The following is a 27,829-nucleotide window of genomic DNA, read 5'->3' on the forward strand; positions in this document are numbered from 1 at the left end:
GGCCACAGCACTTCCTGCTCCCGTGGGAGAAGGCATGGGCAGCTCACAAAATGGGTTTCCTATGGTCGTGTCACTCCATAGTACCTCCTGCCTTAGGTTAAAACAAGCAAACTACCTGTAGCCCAAGGGACCCCACTGCTGAACAGAGGGTGAACGTTGCACACTGTGTCGAAGGGTGAACACAGTCCGGGTGGGAGGATGGACACGCATCAGTATTCTACACAAATAATTGCAGCCCAGCACGTGGAACTGGCCTCACTTAGCATGCTGTAGATGGTGCTTAAGCTACCATTAAATTGGCAGTTCTCAAACCTCCCGTGAAATGTGTCCACAAGTCTTTCTTCACCTTAGGGTAGGCCTGAGGCACGTCTAGCTGTTTAGCAATCCTCCATCCACACAGCAGGTGCAACGTGGACAGCAGCAATGCAAGCTTCCCTCCTCCATCCTGCCAGTGTCTCAACCCTGCCGTCACGGTTCGCTCAGTCTTTGGCCTCCACTGAGCCCCCACCGCTAGTCTGTTTGTCCTGTAGACACCTTTCCCTGAGCTGAAACAGGTTGCTCCTCTCAGGAGCCCCGCCTGACTCACAGCTACTGCTGGCCTGGACCAGATTTAAGATGAGGAGCCAGGCTTCCTATCTCACTAGAGGAGTGGGCTGAACAGTGCAAAGCACGTCCTGCCAATATTCAAACCTTGGAACAAACTCACCCTGGCTGAGTCACTCTAGTCTTTGCTTTCTGCAGTTACGCTACTCAGTGGGATTGCTGGCAACAGCAACTTCAAATATTAGTCCCAAAGTCTGAGAGTTAATGATCATCCAGGTGTGCATGGAAATGAACTACATTATTCTGCCTGCTGCTGCTGCCCTGTTAAATACCTGGACTGAGCAGCAGCCCAGGGGTCACTGGAGAAATTAAGCAAATAATTTCAACCTATGAATTCATATGAGAAAAGCATGAGCTGCTAGTGGAATTTGTGTTGCAGTGTAATACATCAGTGGTTCTCCCTCACCCTACCTCATGCCTGACCTGTGAGCCATCCATAGAATCATAGAATATCAGGGTTGGAAGGGACCTCAGGAGGTCATCTAGTCCAACCCCCTGCTCAAAGCAGGACCAATCCACAATTAAATCATCCCAGCCAGGGCTTTGTCAAGCCTGACCTTAAAAACTTCTAAGGAAGGAGATTCTACCACCTCCCTAGGTAACGCATTCCAGTGTTTCACCACCCTCCTAGTGAAAAAGTTATTCCTAATATCCAACCTAAACCTCCCCCACTGCAACTTGAGACCATTACTCCTTGTCCTGTCCTCTTCTACCACTGAGAATAGTCTGGAACCATCCTCTTTGGAACCACCTGTTGAGAACATACAATAAGGGGAATACTGAACTGCTAACTCAAACTCCACACCGTTACCCAGTGGGACATCTGTGCTCACTAACAACTTCAGTGCATCTTATTGAGTTCTCCACTCAAGTCAGGCACTTCCCTTACCCGCCCTAATCCTAAAGAGCCCTCAGCAGCTCAAAGTCCCCCGCAACCCTCCCTCATCTCCTTCCTTGCATGCTCTGAGTTGCCCCTCAGGCAATGAACAGGCTGTGAACACAAGGCTTTTCTGTTTAATGTAATAATTTACTGTGTAACATTCATTATTCGTACATCGACATTAGGGTTACAGAGTATGGGCGTCTATAGTAGCCACGAAGAGTAACTATCCCCAGTCCTCGTCCCGCTCCCCAAATAATTGGACAGAGAGTTGGACGCATGGTGTGGTCCTCGCAGTCTCCTGTTACTCTAACCCAGGGCCCATGGGAAGGGAGTTCTTCAGGTGATAAAGCTGGCTGCGCTGCAGCTCAGAATAACAAAGCTTTCAAGACCCAACTTGCCCCCTCTGAGCACTTCTTTCTACATCGGGCTGGCATAACAAGAGTGGTTGCTACTGATTTCAATGGGAGTTAATGGTGCCCAGCACCTCTCAGGATCTGGCCCCTACTTTGTAGATTCTGCACAGTCCTTGGGACAAAGTCAGCACTGGTGTAAGCAGCTGCAACTCCACTGAAGTCAATGGAAGTGTCACCTACATGCAGCATGGCTGGGTTTGGCCCGTCAGTGAATTTCTGCACACACACGGACATGTAAAGGCAGTGGTCCAAACTGAGTGGTGTCCCGGAGGTGTTCTGGGCAGGCACTGGGGTGTGGAGGTTGCAGTTGCATAATTTCCCCCTTGGTTGGAGTCGGGTTGCTCCCTGAGTGCAGGACTGGAGCAAGTTATGAGAACCAGATGGTGCTGGCAAAAGCAAAGCCTCTGTGTCTCGTGAAGTAGGGAGACACGGGGGGTGGGGGGGGGCAGTGCGGTGATGGGGGTGGTGAGGGAATATCTTCTACTGGACCAACTTCTGCTGATGAGAGGACACGCTTTGGAGCCACACGGAGCTCTTCTGCAGGGCTGACCTGTCCATAAGCTTGAAAGTGTGTCTGTCTCACCAACAGATGTTGGTCCAATAAAAGACATTACCTCACCCCCCCGTGCCTCTCTACCCTGGGACCAACACTGCAAACAACAGCGAAGTAGGTTCATAGAGTGAGAGGGGGTGGGGTGCTGCAGCTGTACCCACAGCCAGAGTTCACTTGGTCCGGCCTGTTTGTAAGGTTTCTGGCTACCCAGTGCTGGTTCCTTCGCTAGTGACTCACTCCAGGGACTTCTTGCTGCTTTCTTTAAGGAATATTTACATAGAAGAGCCACCGGACCACCTCAGCCCCCTGCTCGTCACTTTTCATACTGTTAGTTCTCCCTGTGCTGCTGGGGAACGTTAACATTTTTAAACAAGGATGATTCTCATCAATGTGTAAAGCAAAAATTCCTGAAAACACTTCATGCCAGAGTCCCTCTTGTACCTGCCTATGCTTTCTTTTTCCTCCACCAAGGCTCAAATTTGGGCCTACACTCCTTGCTGCTGCCCCTTGAAATTCTTCAGAGCCCTGTTGAGCCTTCCCTTGGGGGTCATGGCAGCAGCTCCTCTCCAATCATCCCAGGAAAAAATAAAGTAGGGTAGGGAGATTTGCTGTTGTCGGAGCCATTGAGCTAGGGTCACATATTGGAATCAGCTGGGGCTAGTGCTCATGGTCAGTTACTTGCCGTTGGGGGAGAGGAGAGCCCTGCAGTCTGTCCTCCATCTTGCGCTGTCTTGCTGCCCTTGGAAAGGTTCTTGCACCGTGCATGGAAAGTTTCTAGTAATGCTGCTCCCACCAGCACAGCATCTCTGGATCCCAGCTAGCAGGTGAGAGGTTTCCACTGAAGAGAGGTTCTTCTCTACCCTCTTTAGGAGTCAATGGTTCCTACACAGTTGCAGCTGCCCCTGCACTTCCACCTGACAATGAAGCTGCTGCAGAACAGCAGGGTGTGGTGCTACTATACATTTGTGAGGTACACCTGGGATCTGAACCCCCACCTCCCAAGCCTCTCTGCAAAGTGAAACAGTTCTGCATTCCTCCCGAATGGCTCAGCTTTATCTTGCTGGGCCATTTAGTGGCACGTTAAACCCCAAGTCCCCTTTAGGAGCTGCATTAGCAAAGCTCTGTAATAAGCAGTTCCCAGGCTGGGCACATGTTCCTACCAACAGCTAGTTTCCTTGGTTGTCTCATTCACTAAAAGCTCAGGTATTTGTGCTTGGCTGAGCACCTTCCCCTGCCCAGGCTGCTCTGGTCCTTTTCAGTCTCACCATGAAGGCCTACACATCACCTTGTGCTGTGCTAGGAACAGCTGTGTTACCAATTCCCCAGGAGGAGTCACCTGCAGGATTAAGTAGGAAAAGAACCCAGGTTGGGAAGGAACAAAGTTGCTTTTTAAAGCAACAATTAGTACCAGAACTGAAGCAAAATGTGCAGGCCTTGGTCACTGGGATTCAGGATGAGGGGTTCTTATGTAGTAGGAAAACCTACTTGAACAGAAATGGGACAGAAGCAAAAACAGCCTTGAGCAATATACTGTTTTGGCTTGTGAACCACTGCTGTGTGCGTGATCTAATTTCACCTCCCACAACCCAGTGCCCCCCTCACCTTCGCCAGATATATTACAAGAGATACATCCATCACAACAAATGCCAGATCGCCAACGATCCATAAAGTGCTTCCATCAGACAAACCACTGCTAAGCATCCCTGACTTGCAGCCTGGCTCCTTTGCCCACAACCAAAGCAGGGAGCTTAAAAACCCACCAACCCCCTCAGGCTGGGTTTGCAATGAACCAGGGGCTTTCAGCACTAGATTAAAAATATAAAAATATGTATATATTGTACAGGCAAGAAGCATTCATTATTGGTACACTCACATACAGCACAGCCTGCTACGTACACACGCTGCCCTCTGCTCGAGCACAACATCCCTGGCCCTTTGCCATTATAGAGAAGGAAAATTAAGTAAAACCATGTGTTTCAAACACACTAATAATGATGATGGTGAGGCTGCTGCTGACCCCGTGAAGTAACAAGCTATTTAGTGTGGTGGGCTGGGGCCTTCCCCCACTGCAGCCAGAGGCAGATATTCCAGGAGCGAATCACCTTGCATGGTTAAGTCCAGCGCAGGGAAGGGGTTTCCCCCTCGTGACCAGTGCAGTGTGAGGCGAGCCTGTCTCGTGCTGCACGCCTTCTGTGGAGGGGCTCCTGGAGGAGGCGACCCGCGGACTCTGCTCTGGCTTTCCAGGGGCTTTCCCAAGCAGGCCGGGTAACAGTTTGGTTTCGTGGCTTCCACACCTTCCTGGGCTGCTGGTCCTGTCCTGGGGCTGGGTTCCACCCCGCCCCAGCAGAGGCTGCTGGTTCTCTCCCTGGTGCTGCAGGGCAAGGCCCGTCAAAAGCTTCGGTGTGCCGTGCTTGGCAGGAGAGCTGGGAGCCAGAGGAGGTTAGGCCCTTTCCCAGGATTTGCAGCCCAGGCAGAGATGAGGGGAATGGATGGTTTGCCCTGCCCCCACCTTTCCCCCCAGTCTTTGGACGGGAGGGCAGAGGGCTCTGCCCCAATCCACTTCCCAGGGCCAAAGAGATAGAAAAGTGGAGGGACATTGTACCCCTCCCCCATCCCTTCCCTGACCCCAGCAGCCAGGACCGGCTCCAGGTTTTTGCCCCCCAAGCTGAGGTGGGGCTGGGGCTCGCAGGTGGTGCTGGAAGCAGGGGGAGTGAGGTCCCCTTCTCCCAGCGCTTGCAGGGGCTCCCCCCTGCCCCGCCCGGCAGAGAAGCCCCGAGATAAGGGGTGGCCCAAGGCTGCGCAGCAGCCGGTGAGCAGATGCGGGGGCGCAGCCCCGGCTCCCCGGCAGGACTCACCCTCTCCTCCCCAGGGAGCGGCTGGGCCCTGGCAGCTCAGCATCCCAGGGCCGGGGCTTCCCCTTCCCGCTGCGGCCGGGGGCGCGGCGCCCTCGCCCCGTCCAAGGGGCGCGGCCCCGAGAGCGCCACTGCCCCGAATGAAAAGGATGGCCGGAACGCTGCCCCCGGAACGTGCCGCCCCCCGCACGTCCCTGCTTTGCTGGTGCCTAGAGCCGGTCCTGCCAGCAGGGCTGCCAGAGCTGCCCCCTCAGCGACCCTTCTCCTGGGGAGAGCAGCGAAGCAGCTGTTCCCTGCGAGCTGCAGGATGGGGCAGCGACCTACCCCTACGTTGACTGGTCTAAGCTGCAAGCCCTGGAGCAGAGACCCCCCTAGCAGCCTGAGGCGCCCGGACTTCACTCCACCAGCCCGCAGCGAGCCGCCCGTCTCCAGCCCCGGCACGGACAGCTGGCCTGGAGAGAAAGCTCCTCGGCCCACCAGCAGACCCCGGCACTCACTGCTGGGACGGCTGTCCTGCTCCCCGTACAACAGCATGGGATTGTGGTGGCTGCACACAGTGCCTAATTTGTGCCGGGGCTTGCCAGGGCTGAGCCCCAGCACAGCGAGGCTCGGCAGTTCAGGGTTTGTTGTGTCAGTTCTGAAAGTTAAAAAATGGCTTGAGCCTCAGCACCTCTTTCATTACCAATTAAGCACTGGCTGCACACCACAGCCTTCAACCCCCCTGTGAGGAGGGGGCTGGCCCGAGTGGGGCCCCCAGAGCCAGGAGAGGGAGGCGCGGAAGAGATGCAGGAGCCAGTTTGGGGAAGATCCGTTCTCTCTGCTCCCGCTTCACCATGGCCAAGGGCCCTTGAGATGCAAGGGGTTGAGTCCAGCTCATGTAGGCATCCCACGAGGACCAGATGAGGGTGGGTGGGGTGGGGAGAAGGGGGCTGCAGCAAACAGGACAGCGACACGCACACACACCGCACTGGACAGCATGGACCCTCCTGAATTCCACTGTGTGTCTGTCCCAGCAGTGTCTGCCAGGGGAAAGGGGAGCTGGGTTGTTAGGCTGACTCGCTGCTAGAGGCCAGGCTCACCACGGCTCCTGGGATCTAGCTGAGAGGCCCAGTCCCTCCCGACGCGGGAGTGAAGGTGCTATTGGGTAGGTCTTTCCAGCTTGGAGATTTGAAAGGGGCACCTCCTGGGAGAGGAGGCCTAAATCATGACCTGTTGGCATCGTAAATTAGTGGCTGCCTGGGGAGGAATATCCCCTGGATTTTAAATGGCTATTTTAGAATCTACAACTGTTCACAATTTTTGAAAACCCAAACTATTAAGATGTAATGACCACGGTTTATGTAGGCCCTACACAAAAACGATGTTTTGGGCTCCCTCTGCTGGCTTTGCAGCAGCAGCGGCTAACAAGCAATGCTCAGACCTGGGCTGATTCCCCTACGGACTCTGGGTGTGTGTCTACGCTCCATTGTAAACTCGGGTCTGGTGGACCTGGGCTGTGCACCTGGTGTTTCCAGGCTGCACTGGAAACCTGGGCTGACAGCTGCTGCACCCGGCTCTCCCCGCCGTGCTCCCGGGTCCATGCTGAACGACACAGACCGTCCGACTCGGGTCTGAGCTGCGTCCACACTGCAGTGTAACAGGGCTTGGACCCGAGCCACTGTAGGGCTCAGGCCTATCCCCGGCAGGGTCCTGAGTGCTGGCTGACCCGAGTCAGACGGGTTTGTGTGTGGACGGAAGTGGGGTTTGGGCTCAAACGTGAGTCAGAGCCCGGGCGTAGTGTGGCCTCGGCGTATCCTGGAGCACAAGGGCTGTGGTTTGGCGAGGCTGTATCCCAAACAGGGAGAGGGAGCGAGTCCATGTTGGCCAGAGAGCAAAGGGGTTTGATTCCCAGGCTCTCCGGGGCTGCCACACACGGAGGGAAGTTAAACAGCGAGCAAGCTTCAATGTACTCTACGGTGACCGTATAAACCTGCCGACAGGCCCAGCGTCCTGGCCTGCTGCTGAGAACCCCGGCGGCGCTGTTCCGATGCCCGCTCCCAGGGCAGAGCCAACAGCTCCAGGCAGTGTTGGCTGAGCCGCTGGAGGGGGCAGGGGAAGAACAGACCCGGCTCTGGCCTGGGGCAATGGCTGGTGCTGTTTCCAGCTCCAGCCAAACTCTGTGGGCAGAGGAGCCTGTGCCGGTGAGCTCAGCTCATGCCCTCCCTCCCTGCCTTCCCCGCGCCGGCTGCTCCCTCGCGCCCGCAGAGCGGGCGTCACTTGAGCAAGGATATGTCATCGGCGAAGTCACCGTGGTCCCGCCGCAGGCAGCGGAAGCAGCGCCCCTGGAAGACCATGAGGCACAGCGGCAGCATGAAGAGGGCGCAGATGGCCGCCATGACGTAGGCGATGGTCATCAGGGTGGACTCGTCTGTCTGCGGGATGTTGTAGCCGCAGTCCTCCATGTTGGGGTGCACGTAGGGCCCCTCCACCGCCGCCGTCCGGAACTCGTCGTGCACTGCGGATGGGACCCCCCGTTCAGTGCACCAGTGATGGCCAGGCGGGGGCCGTGGGTGGCTGCTGCGGGGGCTGTGGCTACACTTTGCTCAGCAGGGGGAAGCGCTGGCACTCTCAGCTGCCCTGGTCACCAGGAGGGAGACCAGAGCTACCCTGTATGCACAGGCCTGACTGTTCAGAAACCGCGTCGGAGTGGCATGAGTGGGCCCCCTGCGAGCCCCCCAGCTCGTCCCTGGCCTGGGGCGGCCCCGGAGCCACCAAACGAAGGATGAGGGCAGCTGTGGGCCAGGCTGCAGAGCTCCATGGGCTGCACCAACTGTGAGCAACAATTGTTCTTGTCCCCTGCCCCCTCTAACCACATGGACCCACGGCTCAGCTGGGCGGATGCGTCTGCCCCACAGGGACCAGCACCGCCCCCTTCCTTCCTGCAACCAGAAGAGGGGAAGCTGGGTGACCCGGGGGGCACTGCCGTCTCCCCCTCTCCTGCAGCCACCCCCCTGCTTGCAGGACACCAGAATGAGCCAGGATCTCAGCCCTGTGGAGACGCTACCACCCGCCCCCGAATGCCCTGCCAGCCCCTGGCTCTTCCCCTGCGCTGCACGCCCCTCCCCTCACCGTGGCAGGTGCTGACGGCAAAGCCGATCCGCTTGCGGGCACGATCGAAGACCACGTAGAAGCCTTCCATGATGACAGCGCCCATGACGGTGCCTGTGGAGGACTGGGAGATGGCGAACTTGTAGCAGTCATCCTGGGATGTGGCCACGTCCTCAACGGGGCGCAGGTATTGCTGGAAGGAGACCGGGGGTGGGTGTTATCAGAGCCCCTGGGGGCGGGGAGCAGAGAGCTCCAGCTTCCAGCTGCGTTCTGAGAGGAGCAGCCACCTCCCTGTAGCCCCAGCTCACTGGCCGGGGACTTGTTCCTGGGCCGGGGGCTTTACCACTCTGAGTCCAAGGCAGCCCCCTTCACTCGACAATGCCCAGGCCAGCAGAGCTGGTGTTGGAGAGGGGCCCACATGAGCTGTATTTCAAATTGCCCCCCCCAAAATGTTTGGGGTGCTGGGCTCCCAAGTTCTGGCTTAGCCCATTAGAGAGAGGAGGGCCAACTCTGAGTTGTCAGCCCCTCGCCTCCCAAATAAAATCCAGGACGTCTGGTGCTGGCCCATGTCCAAGGGCTGCTGCTCCTGCAGACCCTCAGGGACTGAGCTATGCGGCTCCTTCCTGCTCACACCCTATCCGAGTGCTACCTGTGAGCGCCCTGCCGTGCCCCGCCGGGGACCCACCTGGGGTAAGATGGTGATCCGGAAGGACTGGTTTGTCGCCTCGCCCATCAGGTAGAGTGATATGACTGGGAAGATGTGCCAGGGGGTAGTGCCGACTTGCCAGCAAACCAGCTGTTCCCCCAGCCAGAAGCCATCCGGGAACTTCTCCGTCTGCCCCGTGGGGAAGGAGAGAGACCGTGAGATCGTGTTGGTGTTCAGTGACGCAGGGCTAGACTGTGTCAGTGCAGGGGCTGCAGGGGCTGGGTGTCAGTGCGGGGACCCTTCCCTCCAGGGCGGAGCTGATGACGGGGGTGGGGTGTTGTCATGCTAGAGACTCTTTTAGCTGAGACATGAAAGGAAGGCCCTGTCAGTCTGTGCTCTGTGCAGGTGTCATGGCGCTCTCCACAAGGGCAGGGCTGCTTGCCCACAGCCTCCGAGCCGCGTGTCAGCTCACATTGTAAGTGTCTCACCTTCCAAAGTTTCCTTGCCGTTTCAAACGGAAACAGCATTCTTCCTGTCCTAGCCAGCTGCCACCTTTTACCCCAGAGGGGGCTGCCTTTCAGTGGTGGGCAAAGTGATCCCGGAATACAGTCTGCTAAGCACTCTGTTAGCGCCGGGTCACAATGGCTTGGTCTCTGGGGCCCTCGGCATTCACCAGGGATCCGGCTGGGGAAGGGAGGGGATTGGGTTTGTCAGAGAGCGATACTGACCGAAGACACCATTTTGATGGATTTCACTGCAGCCTCAAACACCTTCTTTGGCAGCCGGAGGTTGGTGGTCCCGCTGTCCACGATGCTCTTGTCGTAATTATACTGTGGGGGCGACATGGCGAATGAAGCACCAGCCCCTGCTTCTCTCCTTCTCCATGGGCCCCCCCGAGGCAGCACCCGCCCTGCTCCCACCTTAAGCCAGGAGGCTGCCATCAGGCTTAAGCAACTGTTCCTGAGGGAGGCAGGGTCAAAGCCCAGGGCTTGGGCTGATTCCAGCTGAGCAGGTCGCCTCCCGCTGCCAAGCCGCCAGCTCTCCCGTGACTCCCCCGGCATCACTGACAGTCCCAGCAGAACTTCGCTGGCTACATGGAGACTGCCAAAGGCAGCCGGGGAGGCAAAGTACGGCGCATGTCTGGCTGCAGAGCTCAGCGGGCAGCTCCCCGGCAGTGCATGGGCACAGGGGATTTGTCACATGTACTAATCCAGGGCCAGGCATGTGTGCTGGCTGCGGGGCCGGCGCCTGCACCTGGAGAAACATTTATCTCCCTGCTCTGGACGAGGAATGGGCCTGCACACAAACAACTCACCCCGTTCACTGTCCGCATCGTACTGCTCTGGGTGGGGGGCCCTGTGCTGCCTCCAGCCTCCCCCCTCTCCTGGGCACAACGGGCCTCAGTGTGTAGGGCCTGGGGGTGCTGGCACCCCCCATGCGCCCCACAGGTCTGCAGGGAGCCAGACCCACATAGTGTGCGAGCTGTAAGCCCAGCCTCCCTTGCCTCCATCCCTGTTGTGGTAATACGTCAGTGCCACGGAAGGCCTGAGAGTCAGGGTGTGCCAGGGGGCAGGCGAACAGTCCCTGCCATTTCTCTCTCAGTGCCCCCCAGAGGTACGTGGCCCTCGCTCGTGCAGCCCCTCGCCACCCCCGTCACCTCCTTGCAGTCCATCTTCAGGTCCTGCCCATTGATCTCCATCTTAACGATGATGACCTCGTAGTACCACTCCTTGCGGATGGGTGTGTACCAGATGCTGCCAATGTGGAGGGAGTGGTCCACGCCCCCGATGATCTGCAGCCGGGAGAGAGGTGTGAGCCGCCATCAGCCCCGGGAGCAGGGCCCAACCACAGGGGCTTGCGGAAAAGGAGATGGGGAACCAGCGAGAACACTGACTCTGGAACCAGCCCCGAGGGGCCCCTCCCAGTAATGGGTGGGGGCGCTCTCTGCCTCGTGACCGCATGGCACTGCTGCGGCCGGCGCCTGGCACCGCCCCGAGCCCAGGGTCCCAGCGCCGAGCTGAGCCTGTGCACTCACCATGCTGCCCCCAACTGACGCCAGGGCTTCGGACTCGTTGGGAGAGAAGCCGGCCCCACAGAGCTGCAGGGAGAAGATGTTGGGCACCCGGGTCTGCTTCACCAGCGAGTTGAAGAAGGGCTCCAGGGTGTCATCAGGCTGATGGGGGAGACAGAACCGCAGAGCTGTGAGCAGCCGGGAGACGGGGCAGCCTGGGAGCGCTCCTCGGGGACCCCACGGAGGCCTGACTCCATTCCCCTGCACTTGCTACAGAGAGACCTGGTGTTGGGCTCAAGGTGGCTGACACAGTTCTGAAAGCCGGAGCCAGCTCCCCCAGGGGCTGGCGGGAGGTGACAGCAGAGCTAAGAGGAGAGGGGTTTGGCCTGCTTCAGCAAGGCGTGCCGCAGGCAGGGCAAGGAGCAGCCAGGAGGGCTGCAGCCGGGAATTTAGGTCTGGCTGATGGCAGCCAGGAAATATCGACCGTCTGGGATAGCCTCATTCCCCATCTCTAGAGCAGCGAGTCCTGGGTCACTGTTACAGCCAGGCCTCAGGGGCAGGACACAGGAGTTCTGGTCCCATCGCTGCTACAGCCTTGGGCAAACTGCAGCCTCTCTCTGTGCCTCAGTTTCCCCTTCTGTAAGATGGGGGCAGCACTAGGTAGCTGCCTTGTGGGAGGACTGGAGAAAGGCAGGGTGTTATTGCTCTCCTTTTTGGAGGACTGGGTTTGTGGTGCAATGACACAGCTGGTAGCTGAGGGGCACAGGACTGGGTTTGGGGTGCAGTGACAGAGCTGGTGGCCGAGGGGCCGGGTTTGGGGTGCAGTGACTGAGCCGGGGGCCGAGGGGCTGAGGGGCTGGGTATGGGGTGCAGTGACAGAGCTGGGGGCTGAGGGGCCGGGCTTGGGGTGCAGTGACAGAGCTGGTGGCCGAGGGGCTGGGTTTGGAGTCCAGTGACCGAGCCGGGGGCCGAGGGGCTGGGTTTGGGGTGCAGTGACTGAGCTGGGGGCCGAGGGGCTGGGTTTGGGGTGCAGTGACTGAGCCGGGGGCCGAGGGCCGAGGGGCTGGGTATGGGGTGCAGTGACAGAGCTGGGGGCTGAGGGGCCGGGTTTGGGGTGCAGTGACTGAGCCGGGGGCTGAAGTTCTGGATTTAGGGAGCAGTGACTGAGCCGGGGGCCGAGGGGCTGAGGGGCTGGGTATGGGGTCCAGTGACAGAGCTGGTGGCCGAGGGGCTGGGTTTGGGGTCCAGTGACCGAGCTGGGGGCCGAGGGGCCGGGTTTGGGGTGCAGTGACTGAGCCGGGGGCCGAGGGGCTGAGGGGCTGGGTTTGGGGTCCAGTGACCGAGCTGGGGGCCGAGGGGCCGGGTTTGGGGTGCAGTGACTGAGCCGGGGGCCGAGGTTCTGGATTTAGGGAGCAGTGACTGAGCCGGGGGCCGAGGGCTGAGGGGCTGGGTATGGGGTGCAGTGACAGAGCCGGGGGCTGAGGGGCCGGGTTTGGGGTCCAGTGAGCGAGCCGGGGGCCGAGGGGCTGGGTTTGGGGAGAATTAACAGAGCCAGTGGCTGTGGGGCAGAGTTTGAGGTGCTGGATAAGCACCCGTACACAGTAGCTGCCTGGCCCCTCCTAGGTCTTGTGGTGCTGAACCCCATCCAGGCTGGCGGTGCCATGCTCACCCGGGCGATTTCTGCATAGGCCAGCCCCAGAATCCCTTCCCAGTTTGACCCGTTGATGAAGAATTTGTCTGACTCTGTGATGGCAGCGATGTTGGCACGGACTGTGACATTCGGGCCATGGGGGATGGTGACCAGGTCCGTCCCCAGTTCCCCTTCCCATTTGCCCTGGGTGTATGGCACGTAGACCCCTTTCCGCAAGTCCCGGTAGGTGCTGGACCTGCAACGAATGCCAAAGACAAGAGGAAAGCCATCAGGCATGGGAGGAGCTGGGGAAAGGGTGGGAGTGGGGGGAGTGGGCAGGGGCCTGGGAGGGGGGTGGCAGTTTGGGCGGGGCCAGTGAACCCCCAGGATTGTGGCGCTGAGAACCGGTGAATGTGCAAATCTCCACGTGTGTCTGCGAGTGGAGGGATTGTGAACTCACATGTATGTATGTGTGTGTGTGCGAGCAGCCATACATATGGGCTACACGCTAGTGAATCTGGATGTGTGTGTCTGGGAACTGGCCTGTGTGTCGGTGTGTTTGTGACTCTGCGTCCCTCGGGGTGTGCGTACAAGCAGGTACCAGGGACACCCCCCCACACACACACACACAATGGGCCCCCAGCCCACCTGCATCTCCACAGCTGGACTATGACCCCCTCTCCCCCTCCCCAGGACACCAGAGGTGCCCAGGCTAGACTGAACTGCAGCATCCCCATAGGCCCCATCTGCTGCTGGCCCCACCCTGAGGCCAGGGGCCCATCAAGATGGAGCCCGCTAACAGCTCCAAATGCTCCTTGGCGTGGTCCCCGCACAGGGACCGGATTGTAGCTGTCCGTGCGCAGGGCACTCTGAGCCATGGGGCTGATTCTAGGGCGTGGGGGAGCTCCCCCTCCTCAGACACTTGGGCCAGGGCCAGGGGAGCACAATGGGCCCAGCCAAGGGGCGGGCGAGGAACAAGCCCAGACATTGTGCCCACTGGCCCGGAGGCCGGGCAGTGTTGTAATGTGGCAGGAGAGGCGGGGTGGGGGAGGATCTCCTCTGCCCCGCTCGGCACAGAAAGGGGCCATTGAGTACCGCCCCAGCGCATACGCTGCCATCACGGAGGCTGACCAGCACCTGGCCGTGTTGGCCCTGAGCCCGGGCCGGCGCCATGCCTGGCACTGCCAGCCTTGGGATTCGAGGGCCAGAGCAGGGGCCCCGGCACATACAGTGCACAGGAGGGGGCTGCTCTGCCCCCACCTGCCAGGGAGAGGCCTGTACAGGCCCCCTCCGGTTCCCCACCAGGCCGGCAGCTGCCTGGGGCATCCCAGCGATGGAGCACGCAGGAGCCAGCCATGCGGCTGGCCTGGGGAGCGATTCCTAGGCTCAGCACCAAGGACCCCAGATGCTCTCCCAGAGGCAGTCTCAAGGGTGGTGCCCCACGTCCAGGGGCTGTGCGTTGCTCCAGACTGCAGCAGAGGGGTGCATCTGGGGAGAGAGGGGCACTGAGCGACACGGCTCTACACGCTCAGAGCCGGCTCCAGGAAGGCCGGGGGCCGATGCACCAGACTGCGGCTCAGCTCCCACCTTTGCCACTGCCTCCCTTCATGCCCACCCCCTGGGCTCTGCTCCCCGTCTGCAAGGTGAGGGCAGACACGTCCCTTGGGCCGCCCTCTTCCTGGTCTAGCTAGAGCGTTGGCTGCCTGAGCCGGGACGCCTTCACGAGGAGCGTGTGCAGTTCCCAGTACCGGGGTCCTGCTGCCAGCTGGGACCCCGAGGGTCTGCAAACAATGACACCAACGGACTGCGGTGGTGGGTGGAGGGGGACAAGCAGCGGCAGATGGAGGAGGGGGTCTGACGTCAGAGAACAGTGATAAACAGTGTTCCAGGCAGGCGGCCAGACTCCTGTCAGTCACCCGGCTGGAAATCTGGAGTGGCTCTGCTGCAGTGGATGGGCTCACTGCACGTTTACACTGGGCATTGGCGCCTGGTGCATGCAGGCCAGTGATCCCTCAGGCCGGCCCTGGAGCTGGAGCTCACTCTGTTCGTGCTATGTGAAGCGATGGTTCATCTCATTATTCCATGGGAGCACGCTGGGGGCCCTGGGCCAGGCCCAGCGAATAAACCTGGCCATTGCTGCCAGCACCCCTGCCCCAGCCTCATGTGCCGGCTCCTTTCCTGCCCATAGTTCCTCTCCCTGGAGGGGAACAGCCAGGGCTCTGCGAGTGCTAGCCGGGGGCCGAGGGGCAGCCTCGCCTCATGCAGCTCCTGGGGCTGAGCACAGAACCGCCACCCTGCCCAAGGGGGGAGCCCAGACAGCCCCCAGTGGGTTCCATGCCAGAGTGAGCCGGCCCCGCAAGAGCCCCCTGGGCCCCAGGCTGTGAAAGGTGCCCTCTCCGAAGTGGGATGACTGACCGACCTGACCTGTGGGCACAGGGAGGGAGTGTTCCTGGGGGCTGTAGTCTGAGGGCGATGGCTGCTGTCAGCTCAGGGCGTGATTCTGTGAGAAGTGGAGCCCGGAGCAGCAGATGGGGCCGCATGGAGGGAGGGCAGGTTGGGGGGTGGAGGGGGTGGAGAGGGGTACCGCACTCTCTGCTTGGGCTGCTGTGGCCAGGACCTCCCCTCACAGCAGTGCAGCTCAGGGAACACAGACCCCTCAGCATCTAGCTCTGTCCAGGGCTCTGGGCCCAGCAGGGAGCCCCCCGGCACTGCCACAGCTGGGGATGCTGGCTCAGAGCAGGGCCCCCTCCCCAAGATGGGAAAGAGCAAAGTGGCGGTCCCCTGGGAGTCGCTTTCCGGGGCCAGGGCAGTGGGTGCCCCATGACGGACGAGACTCCCATGGCTGAGCCACCAGGCGGGGTGACTGGGCTTCCCCAGTGCAGTGCCGCGCTCTGCCCCCGCCACCCATAGCACCCCGGCCATACTCACAGCTGTCGCTGGTAGTACCTCTGCAGGAAGGAGTGAGGCGCTGCCCCCACGGCAAAGTTACTGCTCCCCGTGTCCACCAGAATGTTCAGCTGGGGAAGGAGAGCGGGGGCACGTTACTTAGGAGCACGAAACAGCAGTGCACCCAGCCCCCACCCCTGCCTGGCACAGCGGGGCTCCCAGCCCCCACCCCTGCCTGGCACAGCGGGGCACCCAGCCCCCACCCCTGCCTGGCACAGCGGGGCTCCCAGCCCCCCTCACTTCCTGGCACAGTGGGACATCCAGCCCCCATCACTTCCTGGCACAGCAGTGCACCCAGCCCCCACCCCTGCCTGGCACAGCAGGGCTCCCAGCCCCCACCCCTGCCTGGCACAGCAGTGCACCCAGCCCCCACCCCTGCCTGGCAGAGCAGGGCTCCCAGCCCCCACCCCTGCCTGGCACAGCAGGGCACCCAGCCCCCACCCCTGCCTGGCACAGCAGGGCACCCAGCCCCCACCCCTGCCTGGCACAGCGGGGCTCCCAGCCCCCCTCACTTCCTGGCACAATGGGGCATCCAGCCCCCATCACTTCCTGGCACAATGGGGCATCCAGCCCCCATCACTTCCTGGCACAGCAGTGCACCCAGCCCCCACCCCTGCCTGGCACAGCAGGGCTCCCAGCCCCCACCCCTGCCTGGCACAGCAGGACTCCCAGCCCCCACCCCTGCCTGGCACAGTGGGGAAGCAAGCCCCCGCCACGGCCTGGCACAGTGGGGAAGCCAGCCCCTGCCACGGCCTGGTCTCTGGTGCTCTTTGGGCTCTTAGCGTCTTAGCTTTTAATGTTGCATTTATTCACAGGGCGGGGAGAGCAGCAGTGCCCAGATTTCCTCTGCCCATGCCACATGCCAAAGCCAGCTGGGAACGGGCCCTTGCTGCCACTATTCCCAGGGAAGCCTCAGACCTCAGCTCTCCAGCCTCTCTCCCGCCGTGGCTGTCTGCGATCAGCTCAGTGGTTGCTGCGGCAGGACACCCGACTCCCGCCACCCTGCAGGAACCAGCCCGCTCAGCAGCACGGCTGGGCACTGCGGATGTATCCGCTTCCCTCTGGGGCAGGGCGGGAGAGCCAGCTCTGCACCAAGGGCTCCGCATTACTCCGGCAGGACACCCTGGTGGGCGCCAGGCACGGTGCAGCCAACCTCCAGGGGCTCAACCCGGAGCCCAGGGAATGGCTGGCTGGATCAGACCAGGGTCATCCAGCTCAGGGCCTGCTCTGCCCTGCTCCTGCACAGGGAATTCCCCCTTGAGGACAGTTCTGGGAATCCAGGCACCCCGGGAAGGGTCCCTCCCTGGGAATCGCCCCCAGCCACCCCCACCCTGTAACTCCTTTGGGGCGTTGGGTCCCGCACTGATGTGGAAGGAAGAGTCCAGCCCAGTGAACCCGTCCCCATGCCCGATAGTGCCAAGTACTGGTCCAAGGTGCCGGGCATGGGGTAGACAGGCATTCAGAGGCACGAGAGCAAAGGCCAAGCAAACCCCTTCAGTCACCCACATGAGGAGGGTGTTCCCTGAACGCCTCCCAGTCCCACAACCCCGAGCAGAAGCCTGTGCATCCCAGGGGAGCAACATGGAGCAGGGCGAGTGGAACAGAGGGAAGGAGACCAGCTCCGGGCCCTGGTACCAGGCGTGACATAGCCTCCCCAGACTCCTCCCCATCAATTTGCACAAAGGGATCTGGCTGCTGCCCCCAGCTAAACTCCAGGTGGACCCTAGCCCTTTGCGGGCTCAGCCTGTGCAATGGGGCAGGGGGAGATGCTCCGTTCCACTGGGTATCCTTCTACTCCAGAGCCTCTGCTGGGCTGATTTGCCAAGACTGCCTTGTCTAACCGGCCCCAGGGGGGCTTCTGCTCTTAATCTGCAGAGCCAGAGGGCTAATGCACTTGTGCGAATCAGAAAATCACTCCAGCCGCAGCGGGGAGAGTTGTCCCAATGAAGCGCTTACACCAGTGTCTCAGCACTGCACCTCCTCAGAGCAGGCTTTTCCTATTGCACCACTGCCTCCCCGCGCTGCTAGCTCAATGCCGTGCGACGCACCACTGCCTCCCCGCGCTGCTAGCTCAATGCCGTGCGACACACCACTGCCTCCCCGCGCTGCTAGCTCAGTGCCGTGCGACGCACCACTGCCTCCCTGCGCTGCTAGCTCAATGCCGTGCGACACACCACTGCCTCCCCGCGCTGCTAGCTCAATGCCGTGCGACATGCCACTGCCTCACCACGCTGCTCGCTCAGTGCCGTGCGACGCACCACTGCCTCAGTGCGCTGCTCGCTCAGTGCCGTGCGACGCGCCACTGCCTCCCCGCACTGCTAGCTCAGTGCCGTGCGACGCGACGCTGCCTCACCGCACTGCTAGGTCAATGGCGTGCGATGCACCACTGCCTCCCCGCGCTGCTCGCTCAATGGCGTGCGACGCACCACTGCCTCCCCGCGCTGCTCGCTCAATGGCATGCGACGCGCCACTGCCTCCCCGCGCTGCTCGCTCAGTGCCGTGCGACGCGCCACTGCCTCCCTGCGCTGCTCGCTCAGTGCCGTGCGACGCACCACTGCCTCAGCGCGCTGCTCGCTCAATGCCGTGCGACGCACCACTGCCTCCCCGCGCTGCTTGCTCAATGGCGTGCGACGCACCACTGCCTCCCCGCGCTGCTCGCTCAATGGCATGCGACGCGCCACTGCCTCCCCGCGCTGCTCGCTCAGTGCCGTGCGACGCGCCACTGCCTCCCTGCGCTGCTCGCTCAGTGCCGTGCGACGCACCACTGCCTCAGCGCGCTGCTCGCTCAGTGCCGTGCAACGTGCCACTGCCTCCCCGCACTGCTCGCTCAATGGCGTGCGACGCGCCACTGCCTCCCCGCGCTGCTCGCTCAGTGCCGTGCGACGCGCCACTGCCTCACCACGCTGCTCGCTCAGTGCCGTGCGACGCACCACTGCCTCAGTGCGCTGCTCGCTCAGTGCCGTGCGACGCGCCACTGCCTCCCCGCACTGCTAGCTCAGTGCCATGCGACGCGACGCTGCCTCACCGCACTGCTAGGTCAATGGCGTGCGATGCACCACTGCCTCCCCACGCTGCTCGCTCAATGGCGTGCGACGCACCACTGCCTCCCCGCGCTGCTCGCTCAATGGCATGCGACGCGCCACTGCCTCCCCGCGCTGCTCGCTCAGTGCCGTGCGACGCGCCACTGCCTCCCTGCGCTGCTCGCTCAGTGCCGTGCGACGCACCACTGCCTCAGCGCGCTGCTCGCTCAATGCCGTGCGACGCACCACTGCCTCCCCGCGCTGCTTGCTCAATGGCGTGTGACGCACCACTGCCTCCCCGCGCTGCTCGCTCAATGGCATGCGACGCGCCACTGCCTCCCCGCGCTGCTCGCTCAGTGCCGTGCGACGCGCCACTGCCTCCCTGAGCTGCTCGCTCAGTGCCGTGCGACGCACCACTGCCTCAGCGCGCTGCTCGCTCAGTGCCGTGCAACGTGCCACTGCCTCCCCGCACTGCTCGCTCAATGGCGTGCGATGCGCCACTGCCTCCCCGTGCTGCTAGCTCAGCACCGTGCGACACACCACTGCCTCCCCGCGCTGCTCGCTCAGTGCCGTGCAACGCACCACTGCTTCCCCGCGCTGCTCGCTCAATGCCGTGCGACGCGCCGCTGCCTCACCACGCTGCTCGCTCAATGCCGTGCGACGCGCCACTGCCTCCCCGCGCTGCTAGCTCAGTGCCGTGCGACACGCCACTGCCTCAGCGCGCTGCTAGCTCAATGCCGTGCAACGCACCACTGCCTCAGCGCGCTGCTCGCTCAATGCCGTGCGACACACCACTGCCTCACCGCGCTGCTCGCTCAGTGCCGTGCAACGCGCCACTGCCTCCCCGCACTGCTCGCTCAATGGCGTGTGACGCGCCACTGCCTCAGCGTGCTGCTTGCTCAATGCCGTGCGACGCACCACTGCCTCCCCGCGCTGCTAGCTCAGTGCCGTGCGACGTGACGCTGCCTCACCGCACTGCTAGCTCAATGCCGTGCGACACACCACTGCCTCACCGCACTGCTAGCTCAATGCCGTGCGATGCACCACTGCCTCAGCGCACTGCTCGCTCAGTGCCGTGCAACGCGCCACTGCCTCCCCGCACTGCTCGCTCAATGGCGTGTGACGCGCCACTGCCTCAGCGTGCTGCTCACTCAATGCCGTGCGACGCACCACTGCCTCCCCGCGCTGCTCGCTCAATGGCGTGCGACGCACCACTGCCTCCCCGCGCTGCTAGCTCAGCGCCGTGCGACACACCACTGCCTCCCCACGCTGCTAGCTCAGTGCCGTGCGACGCGCCACTGCCTCAGCGCACTGCTCACTCAATGGCGTGCGACACGCCACTGCCTCAGGGCGCTGCTCGCTCAATGCCATGCGACGCACCACTGCCTCAGCGCGCTGCTCGCTCAATGGCGTGCGACGCGCCACTGCCTCCCCGCGCTGCTCGCTCAATGCCGTGCGACACGCCACTCCCTCCCCGCGCTGCTCGCTCAGTGCCGTGCAACGCGCCACTGCCTCCCCGCGCTGCTCACTCAATGCCGTGCGATGCGCCACTGCCTCACCGCGCTGCTAGCTCAATGCCGTGCGACGCGCCACTGCCTCCCCGCGCTGCTCGCTCAATGCCGTGCGACACGCCACTCCCTCCCCGCGCTGCTAGATCAGTGCCGTGCGACGCGCCACTGCCTCCCCGCACTGCTTGCTCAATGGCGTGCGACGCGCCACTGCCTCAGTGCGCTGCTCGCTCAGTGCCGTGCGACGCGCCACTGTCTAGCCCTGTAGGCCCCTGTTAGCCAGGCCTTACACCTCCCACAGCTCTGCCAATGTCCCGCAATCCTGCTCTGCAGCCCCACCCGCCCCTCTTTATCTCCTTTAGAAAGTGTCCCTTGCGCCACTCCTGGGTCCTAGGTCGGTGCTGTTCTGCGGGGTGGCTAAAAGCGGGGGGGGGGGCCACTGCTCACACCACCCAGCGACGTGTTTCACAGGGTGGAGCTCTACATCAGCCTAATGCACCTAATGCACCCTCCAGGTGAACCCCGCTCAGGTGTGTGTAAATCAACAGGCTTAAGAGCACCCAGAGATACCGTCAGCAGCTGGATCGCAACTGACATAGCAACACCCGCGCTAAGGAACCCCGTCTTCACTAGGCAACCCGGCGTCCGCAGCCACCGCCTCTCAGCCCCTCTGCAGGGCTTCCAGTGCCTTTCCGTTCGATCGTTAATTAAAGGCCATCTGTGCTAGGCAACTGGCTTTTGCTGGTCCCTTGGGTGGTCACTTACGAGAGGTCTCGCTGGACCAATACCCTGCTAAACAGGCAACATACAGCAGCAGGGAGAGAGGATCAGCCCAGCAAGATGAATGGTTTGCAGCCTGAGCCCTTACCCCATCCGCACATGAGCGGTGAGGCCCCGGGGAGCACACGGGTAAAATCTGCAGGGTAGCTGGGACCTGCGTCCTGGTAACAGAGTAAAGGCTTTGGACCGCCCCGGCGCTGTCCGACAGGCTGTGACCTGGCCCTCACTGTCATTCACATCTGGGCCAAATGGGCACGAAATGGCACCCAATCTGCATTGCAGCATTTTATGTGGTTTTCATGGGGTGTAAACGACAGCACGAGGTGCAAGGCAGGAGGATCAGGCCCCTGTTAACTTGGGTTTCATGGGGATGACGTCTCTCTCCCTGAGACTCCACCCAGGCATTGCTCTGGACGGGGACATGGGAGCCAGCAGTGCCTAGGCGGGTGTGTCGGGGAGGGCCCTCCACTCCGGATTTCACCCCCGGTGCCCTTGGTCTGAGGGAGCCCCCGTCTATGGAACTCCCAGGTTCCCTGCAGAGGCATCTCTGCTCCTGAGGGCGAGAGGTTGGGAAGGGGCCTATGGGTGGCTGGGAGCGTTCACGTGCTGACATTGCCCATCTGCAATGGGCTCTGAAGTCTGACTTGTTGCTGAACCTAGAACTGGGCGGGGAATGGCAGGAACAGAGAATCCTAGTGGAATGAAATACATTATGGATAGTGACTCCCTGGGAAGGTGCTGCACAGACCCATAATTTCAGCACAATTGAAATGGCATAAAAATCTAGTGTCCAGAGAAATGAAACCTCGTGAGGGAGACAGGGCCAACCCGGAAGGGATGCAGGAGGTGATGGGAAGACAGCAAGACTCAGACAAGAAATAGCCTTCCCAATGGAAATGCCTCCAGGCTGATTGTTGGGGAGCAAGTTCCACCCCTTGGGGGCTGCCAGGGACCCCATCAAGGCACCGTGATGCCCAAGCCAGGCTGTGCTCTAGGAGGCATTCTGGATGCAGCCAGGGCCTGAGGACAAAGCTCACCACAGCCGGTGTTAGTGAGTGACAACAGTGCTTAATGGGTCTGAAAAAGCCGGGAGTCTATCATAATCTGGGAGCAGCAGCTTTGGTAAAAAAGTGCTTAGAGTGCGCCCATCGGCCCGGCTGGCTTATAAAATATATTGGGCTGGGTCTGCAATCCCTGGCAAACCTCTCAGTATTGCTCGATGGCTCAGCCAGTGAGTGCGTCCTGCTCGTTGAGGTCAAGACACGGGCTGACACATCCCACGATGTGAGAGGGCCAAGGGGCTTGAGGCTAGCCGCTAGCCAGACCTGTTTGGAGCTGGAGCCCCTTTAAGAACGGGAGTTGGGCTTGAGAGGGGAGGATCAGATGCAGCTGGGCAGTGGGACAGGTGATCTCGATAGAGGCTGAAAGAGCCCAGCTCAAGGGAGGGGCTGCAGGAGGTGGTTGGAGAAGCTTATGTTGAACTGCTGGGTGTGAAGGAAGGGCCTGAGCAGACCTGGGGCTAGTCTTTCCTGGGCTGGGAAAGCCTCCAGCAGCCCTACACAGGGGAGTGTGCTTTCATGTGCAAATTAGGGGCAGCCCCAGGCTGCTGGTGAATGGCCAATGGGACCCCTAGGATGGGCTAAGGTCAGGACCCCAGGCATCACTGGCTGTGTAGGAGCACTGCACTCTGCAGGTCTTTCCGGTGGGCAGGCAGAAGGAGCCCCACCTACACAGGCCAGGAAGCGTGGGGCAGCAGGGAGCTGAGGTGCCTGTGTGCCTGGACAGGGCTGTGCACACAAACTGGCCTGGCTGCTGAGTGAAGGTGAGTTACAGACTGGTGCTGGTCACAGTCCTTGTGCCCGGGCCTGGTAACAGGCAGATTCTTAGTGGGGCTGTACTTGGCAGTGCTGTCTTAGTTTCTGCCCTGGTTAACTTCAGAAGCCGATTTGACCCTGATCCTGTAAGGGGCTTAGCTCCCACTGTGGGTGCTGAGTGCTCTGAGTTGGCAGGATTGGGCCCTTCCTCTTTAAGCAGGGATTTTCCCTTTTTTTAATTAGTTTGACTTAAGTTGCACTGCTGATGCAGCTTGGTACTTGGTCGCTGCCCTTCACTGCTTCGTTCTCTGCTCATGTCTGAATGAGCATGACCCAGTATCGCTCTTAGACTAAGAAGCCCATACAGCAGCGGTTCTCCACCAGGGGCACATCAAGGTCTTCCAGGGGGTACATCAGCTTGCCTAGATATTTGCCTAGTTTTACAACAGGCTACATAAACAGCCCTAGTGGAGTCAGTACGAACTAAAATGTCCTCCAGACGATGACTTGTTTACACTGCTCTGTATAGACACTGAAATGTAAGTGCAATATTTATATTTGGTAAAAATGAGTAAGTCAGCCATTGTTCAGTACTGGTGTGGCTGGGACACTTGTATTTTTATGTCTGATTTTGTAAGTATTTAAGTGAGGGGAAACTTGGGGGTACACAAGACCAGTCAGACTCCTGAAAGCGGTACAGTAGTCTGGAAAGGTTGAGAGCTACTGCCATAAGGGACTTAGCTGCAAAAGAAACAAGTGTATTTTACAAGCTGAGGCTGTGCAGTGCTGGGGGAAAGGAGCTTGCCGTGGTACAGTGATCCATGGCAGGCTCTGCCCTGCGGGCCCCTTGGTGGTAGAGAGGCAGTGCTGGGTGTGTAGGGTTCCCTTTGGGGAGCAGCAAGAGAGAGCAGGGACTAGGGGAAAAATTCAAAAGCTGTCCAAAGGAACAGTGGTCAGGGATGGAACACATGGAAGAGGGTGTGAAATTTGGTAACCTGGGATTTGTAATAAATATCACCGCTGCCCTGCACCCTTCATGCACCCTTCACATGTAGTTCTTGAAGCACTTTGCACACATTAATGCACGGCCTTACCCTCCCCCTGGGAGGCAGGGTAGTGTAATTTCCCCCCCCCCACCATTTCATAGGTGGGGAAACTGAGGAGCAGAGAGAGTGAGGGGGAGATTTTCCAAAGGCAGTGAGTAGCTCAACTCCTGTGGAGAGTCAATGGGAACTGGGTGCCCGACTGCCTTGGAAAACCAGCCCATGAGGAATGGACTGAGGTCTCTCAGTGAATCGGCGGTGGAGTCAGGAGTAGAAGCCAAATCATGTGGAGACACACACACTTTATATAGACTTTATGCCCACTAAAAATGCCTGCTGAAGGGATTTTGCTCAAACTTAAAAACATAAAATAAAATTCCACTGCGGACAGGGGCCAAACATGAAAGGCGCTGCGCGAAGAGTGAATATTTCAGAAATGTGAGTGTGCGTGTGGAAAGGGGAGGGTCTCACTGAAAATGTCTGGATATATGGCAGGTTCCAGGCAATTGCTCCAATCAGACCAGTCAGCACCTAAAGCTGTACTGTATTACAAGGGCTGATCCTGCGTCATGCCCTGTGGCTGTCGGGGAGAGTGCACAAGGCTACAGCTGTATTGTGTTTCCAGAGGGCTCCTAGGCACTATGGCAATGCAAATAATAATATTACAGGGGTAGGACAGGCATGCCAGATGCAGAGATGTGCATGCGTTTGGAGGGTGTTGCAGGGAGGGGAGCTCTTTATTCCAGAACCTGGCTCCCACTGGCCCATTAGCCATTCTAAAGAGCTGCTCCCTGCTCTGCATGGGGTGGCTGGAGCTGCACAGCGAGGCTGCCAGCAGGGAGTTGGATTGGTGTAGGGCAGCCACTGGCTTGGGGAAACTTTCACTGTCCATATATGTGCCTCTATCCCAGGCCCAGCTTTGCCCAGCACCAGATCTGCTCTACAGTATTACTGGTATAGCCCCTCCATTGTCTGTACCCACGATGCATGTATGTGCACTGTCATGTGCCCCATGGGATGCCCCTTTGCAGCTCCCAGTGGACAAGTGACCACATCTTATAACTGGTGCCCATGGGCTGTCTCTGCAGTAGGCTAAGGGCTGAATGGACTGCAGAGACTGGACCATGCTCCTATCCCTGAGCTGGCCCCTCTGACTCGTAACTGGGGCAACTTGCCTTGCAGCTGCCCACAAGCTTTCTGGAGCCAGCCAGAGGACTCCAGCCTTCAGGGCTTCCTGTGTAGCATCTCCCACCAGCCCCCTGGGAATGGACCGTGCTGAGCTGCTGGCCCAAGGGACACCCAACTCACAGAGAAGTCAGCAGGAATCCAGCACCCACCCAGGGGCAAGCATTGGGCCTAAAGAACAATCCATGCGACTTGGGACACTCCTGTGAGCATTCCCAGGTTTCCCCCTGTGCCCGCCAGCCACCTGGATGCTGATACCTGTGAGCATCATTGCCCTAAGGAGGGGGTGGAGCTACACAAGGCCACCCAGGGCCAAGGAAACCCTGCTTCTGACCAGATTATTTAATCCGAGAGGGGCTGGCTTGTTGCAAATTCCAGCTCTTTTTACTTCGCTAATTTGCTCACAGCATAGCCAGTGCAGGTCACTGGCTCAAGTCTCATACTGCATGTGAGTGTGAGCTACTCAGGAGCTGAAACCAAAACAAGCCCTGGAAGGTTTGCACTAGTCAGGAATTGCATCCCGAATCCAAGTGGATAATAAACATGCTTAATGTGCTGTCATGCACATACTGTTTGCTGTGTGCATCCTGGGAGATATTCTCTAGAAACTCAGACTCTACACACCCACATGCACTCACACAGCTGTAAACGCATGCATGCTATGCACACATGTGTGCATACTCCACTCACACATGCACACAGATTACACATTCAACTCCTCCCCATGCACTCCGTTAGCACCTGACTCTGCATGACTGCAGTCAAGAGGAGCTTTACTGTTGATTTCAGCGGGTGCAGAAGCCAGCTTGTGTGTGCGTACACACACAAAGATACAATCCCCAACGTATCTACATGCTCATGCACACCTGTGTGCACCCATACACCAACCCCCAATCCTTCTGCTATTTTTTAATTGTCATGTGGGGTGAAGCTCAAGTTCCCTGAACAACTGCACCCCACTTTCATTTATAGATGGCTGGAAACAATGAAGAAAAAGCTGGCTAAGCGCCAGGCTGGCCACTCTCGAAAGTCTGTGTTTTCAGTAGAGCAATTCTGCCATTTCTGAATCTTCCTGATGACTGGTGTACAGCTGTGGTGACATTCTCAAAACAAATACTTGTCATTTAAAAATAGACCTGTTTCTCCAGGGGGGGATTGTATTCCCCACGCCCTGCCCCCCACCTCCTTCTCATGCACATCTACACTCCATAGGAATCCAAGATGAAGTTGCTAAGGCATCAGAAAACCATTGTAACCCCTGGATATTGCTGCTGTTCACAAGCAATGCAAGTTCCTTACTTGCGGGCTGGGTCAACCTAAGCACAACGATGTCAGCTAAGGACAGAGGCTGGCTCGGAGCTTTGCATTTCAGTGCTGCAGGGTTACCACTACAATCCTGTAGCGTTGAAGGATCCATTTGGGGCCAAGTCTTGCAGCCCTGGGCTCTGACATCCTGGGAGTCTGTCTAAAAGAGAGGCTGAATTCGCCTCTTTGTGCTGCACTTCCTTTGGTGATCTGAATATTAGTAAAACCTGTTCTTCAACAACCACCATCATCCAGATGCCCAAAATAGCCAGCCATGAAACACAGGAATCAACAGAACTGAAGGCCTATTCTGTGACTATATAGGGAGAGTATTTACCAAAAGACATCTCATTTGTACATCACACAACGTAATTGCCACCCACAGTCCTACAGCCTGGAGTGTTTCATTTGCAAACACCTATGAAGAGCATTTTATAAACTGCTCTCCAATTAATAGACCAGGCCCTGCTTTTTGTGTCTGAAATGGGTATCGGTAATGCCTCGTGCAGCCACACAGATAATGGCTCTGTACTCTGGCCACAAAATTCCCTTGAGTGAAGTTTGTATTTCTCACTCTCTGGCAGTTGGATTCGTCGCTTTCTAAAATCACTATTTTCCCTGCTCAAAGTCTGTTTAGATTCTCTCTTGACCAGTGTGTGGTCTCTCTCGAGCACAGCCACGCAGCGGTACACATACCAAACCCCACATGCCTCAACTTCTGTGAAGTCGGGGCTTGGTCTCAGCTTCGCAAACCAACCCAATAACCCCGCGGCCAGGGAATGTGGATAGCGTGCCTTACCTTTTGTGGGGGGCTCCCTAGAGTCATCTCCACATAGTAGCCCTGTCCAGATTTTCCTCTCAAGTTATCTATCATGTTCACAAAACTGTTTCTTTGTCTGGAATCCTCCCGCCCCAACTCAGCGGAGCGCTGCATCCTGGGGGCCTGTTGCAGGGTCCCCATCCCATTCCTCAGAGGCACCCGGATCCCCAGATGTGGCTGGCTGGCCTGCACCATGCCAGACCCCAGCCACAGCAGCAACCAAGGCAACACCTGGGCCATTTTGGTGAAAGCCCTGCCCAGCCCTTCCTTTGAATTTGCTGTTCCTGAGGTGATGGTGCTGTTGCAGTCGTTTTCTTCAAGGAAATCCCTCCCTTTGCAAAGCCGAATGCATAAGGACCAGGTAAAAGTTTCACTCAGATCACCAAACGCTCCTTCATAGCAAGCCAGCAGCCAGCAGTCGCATCTTCGGGGCAGAGAGCATTCCAGCGTGAGGATATATCTCGACTGGTAAATCTAAAGTAATAACCACCAAGCACCTCGGAGAGGAGAGAGGAGATTCAGTGCAAATAAGAACCTGGAAGCAGCAGTCATGCTGGGCTGATTTTTTTTCCTCCTCCTCCTTTTGGTTAGCTGAAGCATGGGAAAACCAGGCAATCCGGTCACTTTCCAGGCTCCAGAGACGGCATTTGTCAGTCCACCATAATCTCTTCACTCTGCAATCAAGATTTGGAGGCGGAAAGACTTGTGGCGGCCGCTGTCAAAGCCAAAG

At 59.3% G+C, this 27,829-nt stretch overlaps 1 protein-coding gene across 1 annotated transcript; it reads right to left on the reverse strand.

Moving 5' to 3' along the window:
* Window positions 1-1,611: 1,611 nt before the first annotated feature.
* BACE1 (beta-secretase 1) lies at window positions 1,612-27,815 on the reverse strand. Its single transcript, XM_074936911.1, has 9 exons — window positions 27,079-27,815; window positions 15,607-15,695; window positions 12,718-12,934; window positions 11,073-11,210; window positions 10,695-10,829; window positions 9,766-9,867; window positions 9,077-9,226; window positions 8,413-8,584; window positions 1,612-7,798 (listed from the first exon to the last, which is right to left on the reverse strand). The coding sequence occupies exons 1-9, from the start codon at window positions 27,337-27,339 to the stop codon at window positions 7,557-7,559; spliced, it is 1,506 nt and encodes a 501-aa protein (XP_074793012.1). The 5' UTR covers window positions 27,340-27,815; the 3' UTR covers window positions 1,612-7,556.
* Window positions 27,816-27,829: the final 14 nt, after the last annotated feature.

This window comes from Natator depressus, chromosome 22, assembly GCF_965152275.1.
Source record: "Natator depressus isolate rNatDep1 chromosome 22, rNatDep2.hap1, whole genome shotgun sequence".
Taxonomy (NCBI): domain Eukaryota; kingdom Metazoa; phylum Chordata; order Testudines; family Cheloniidae; genus Natator; species Natator depressus.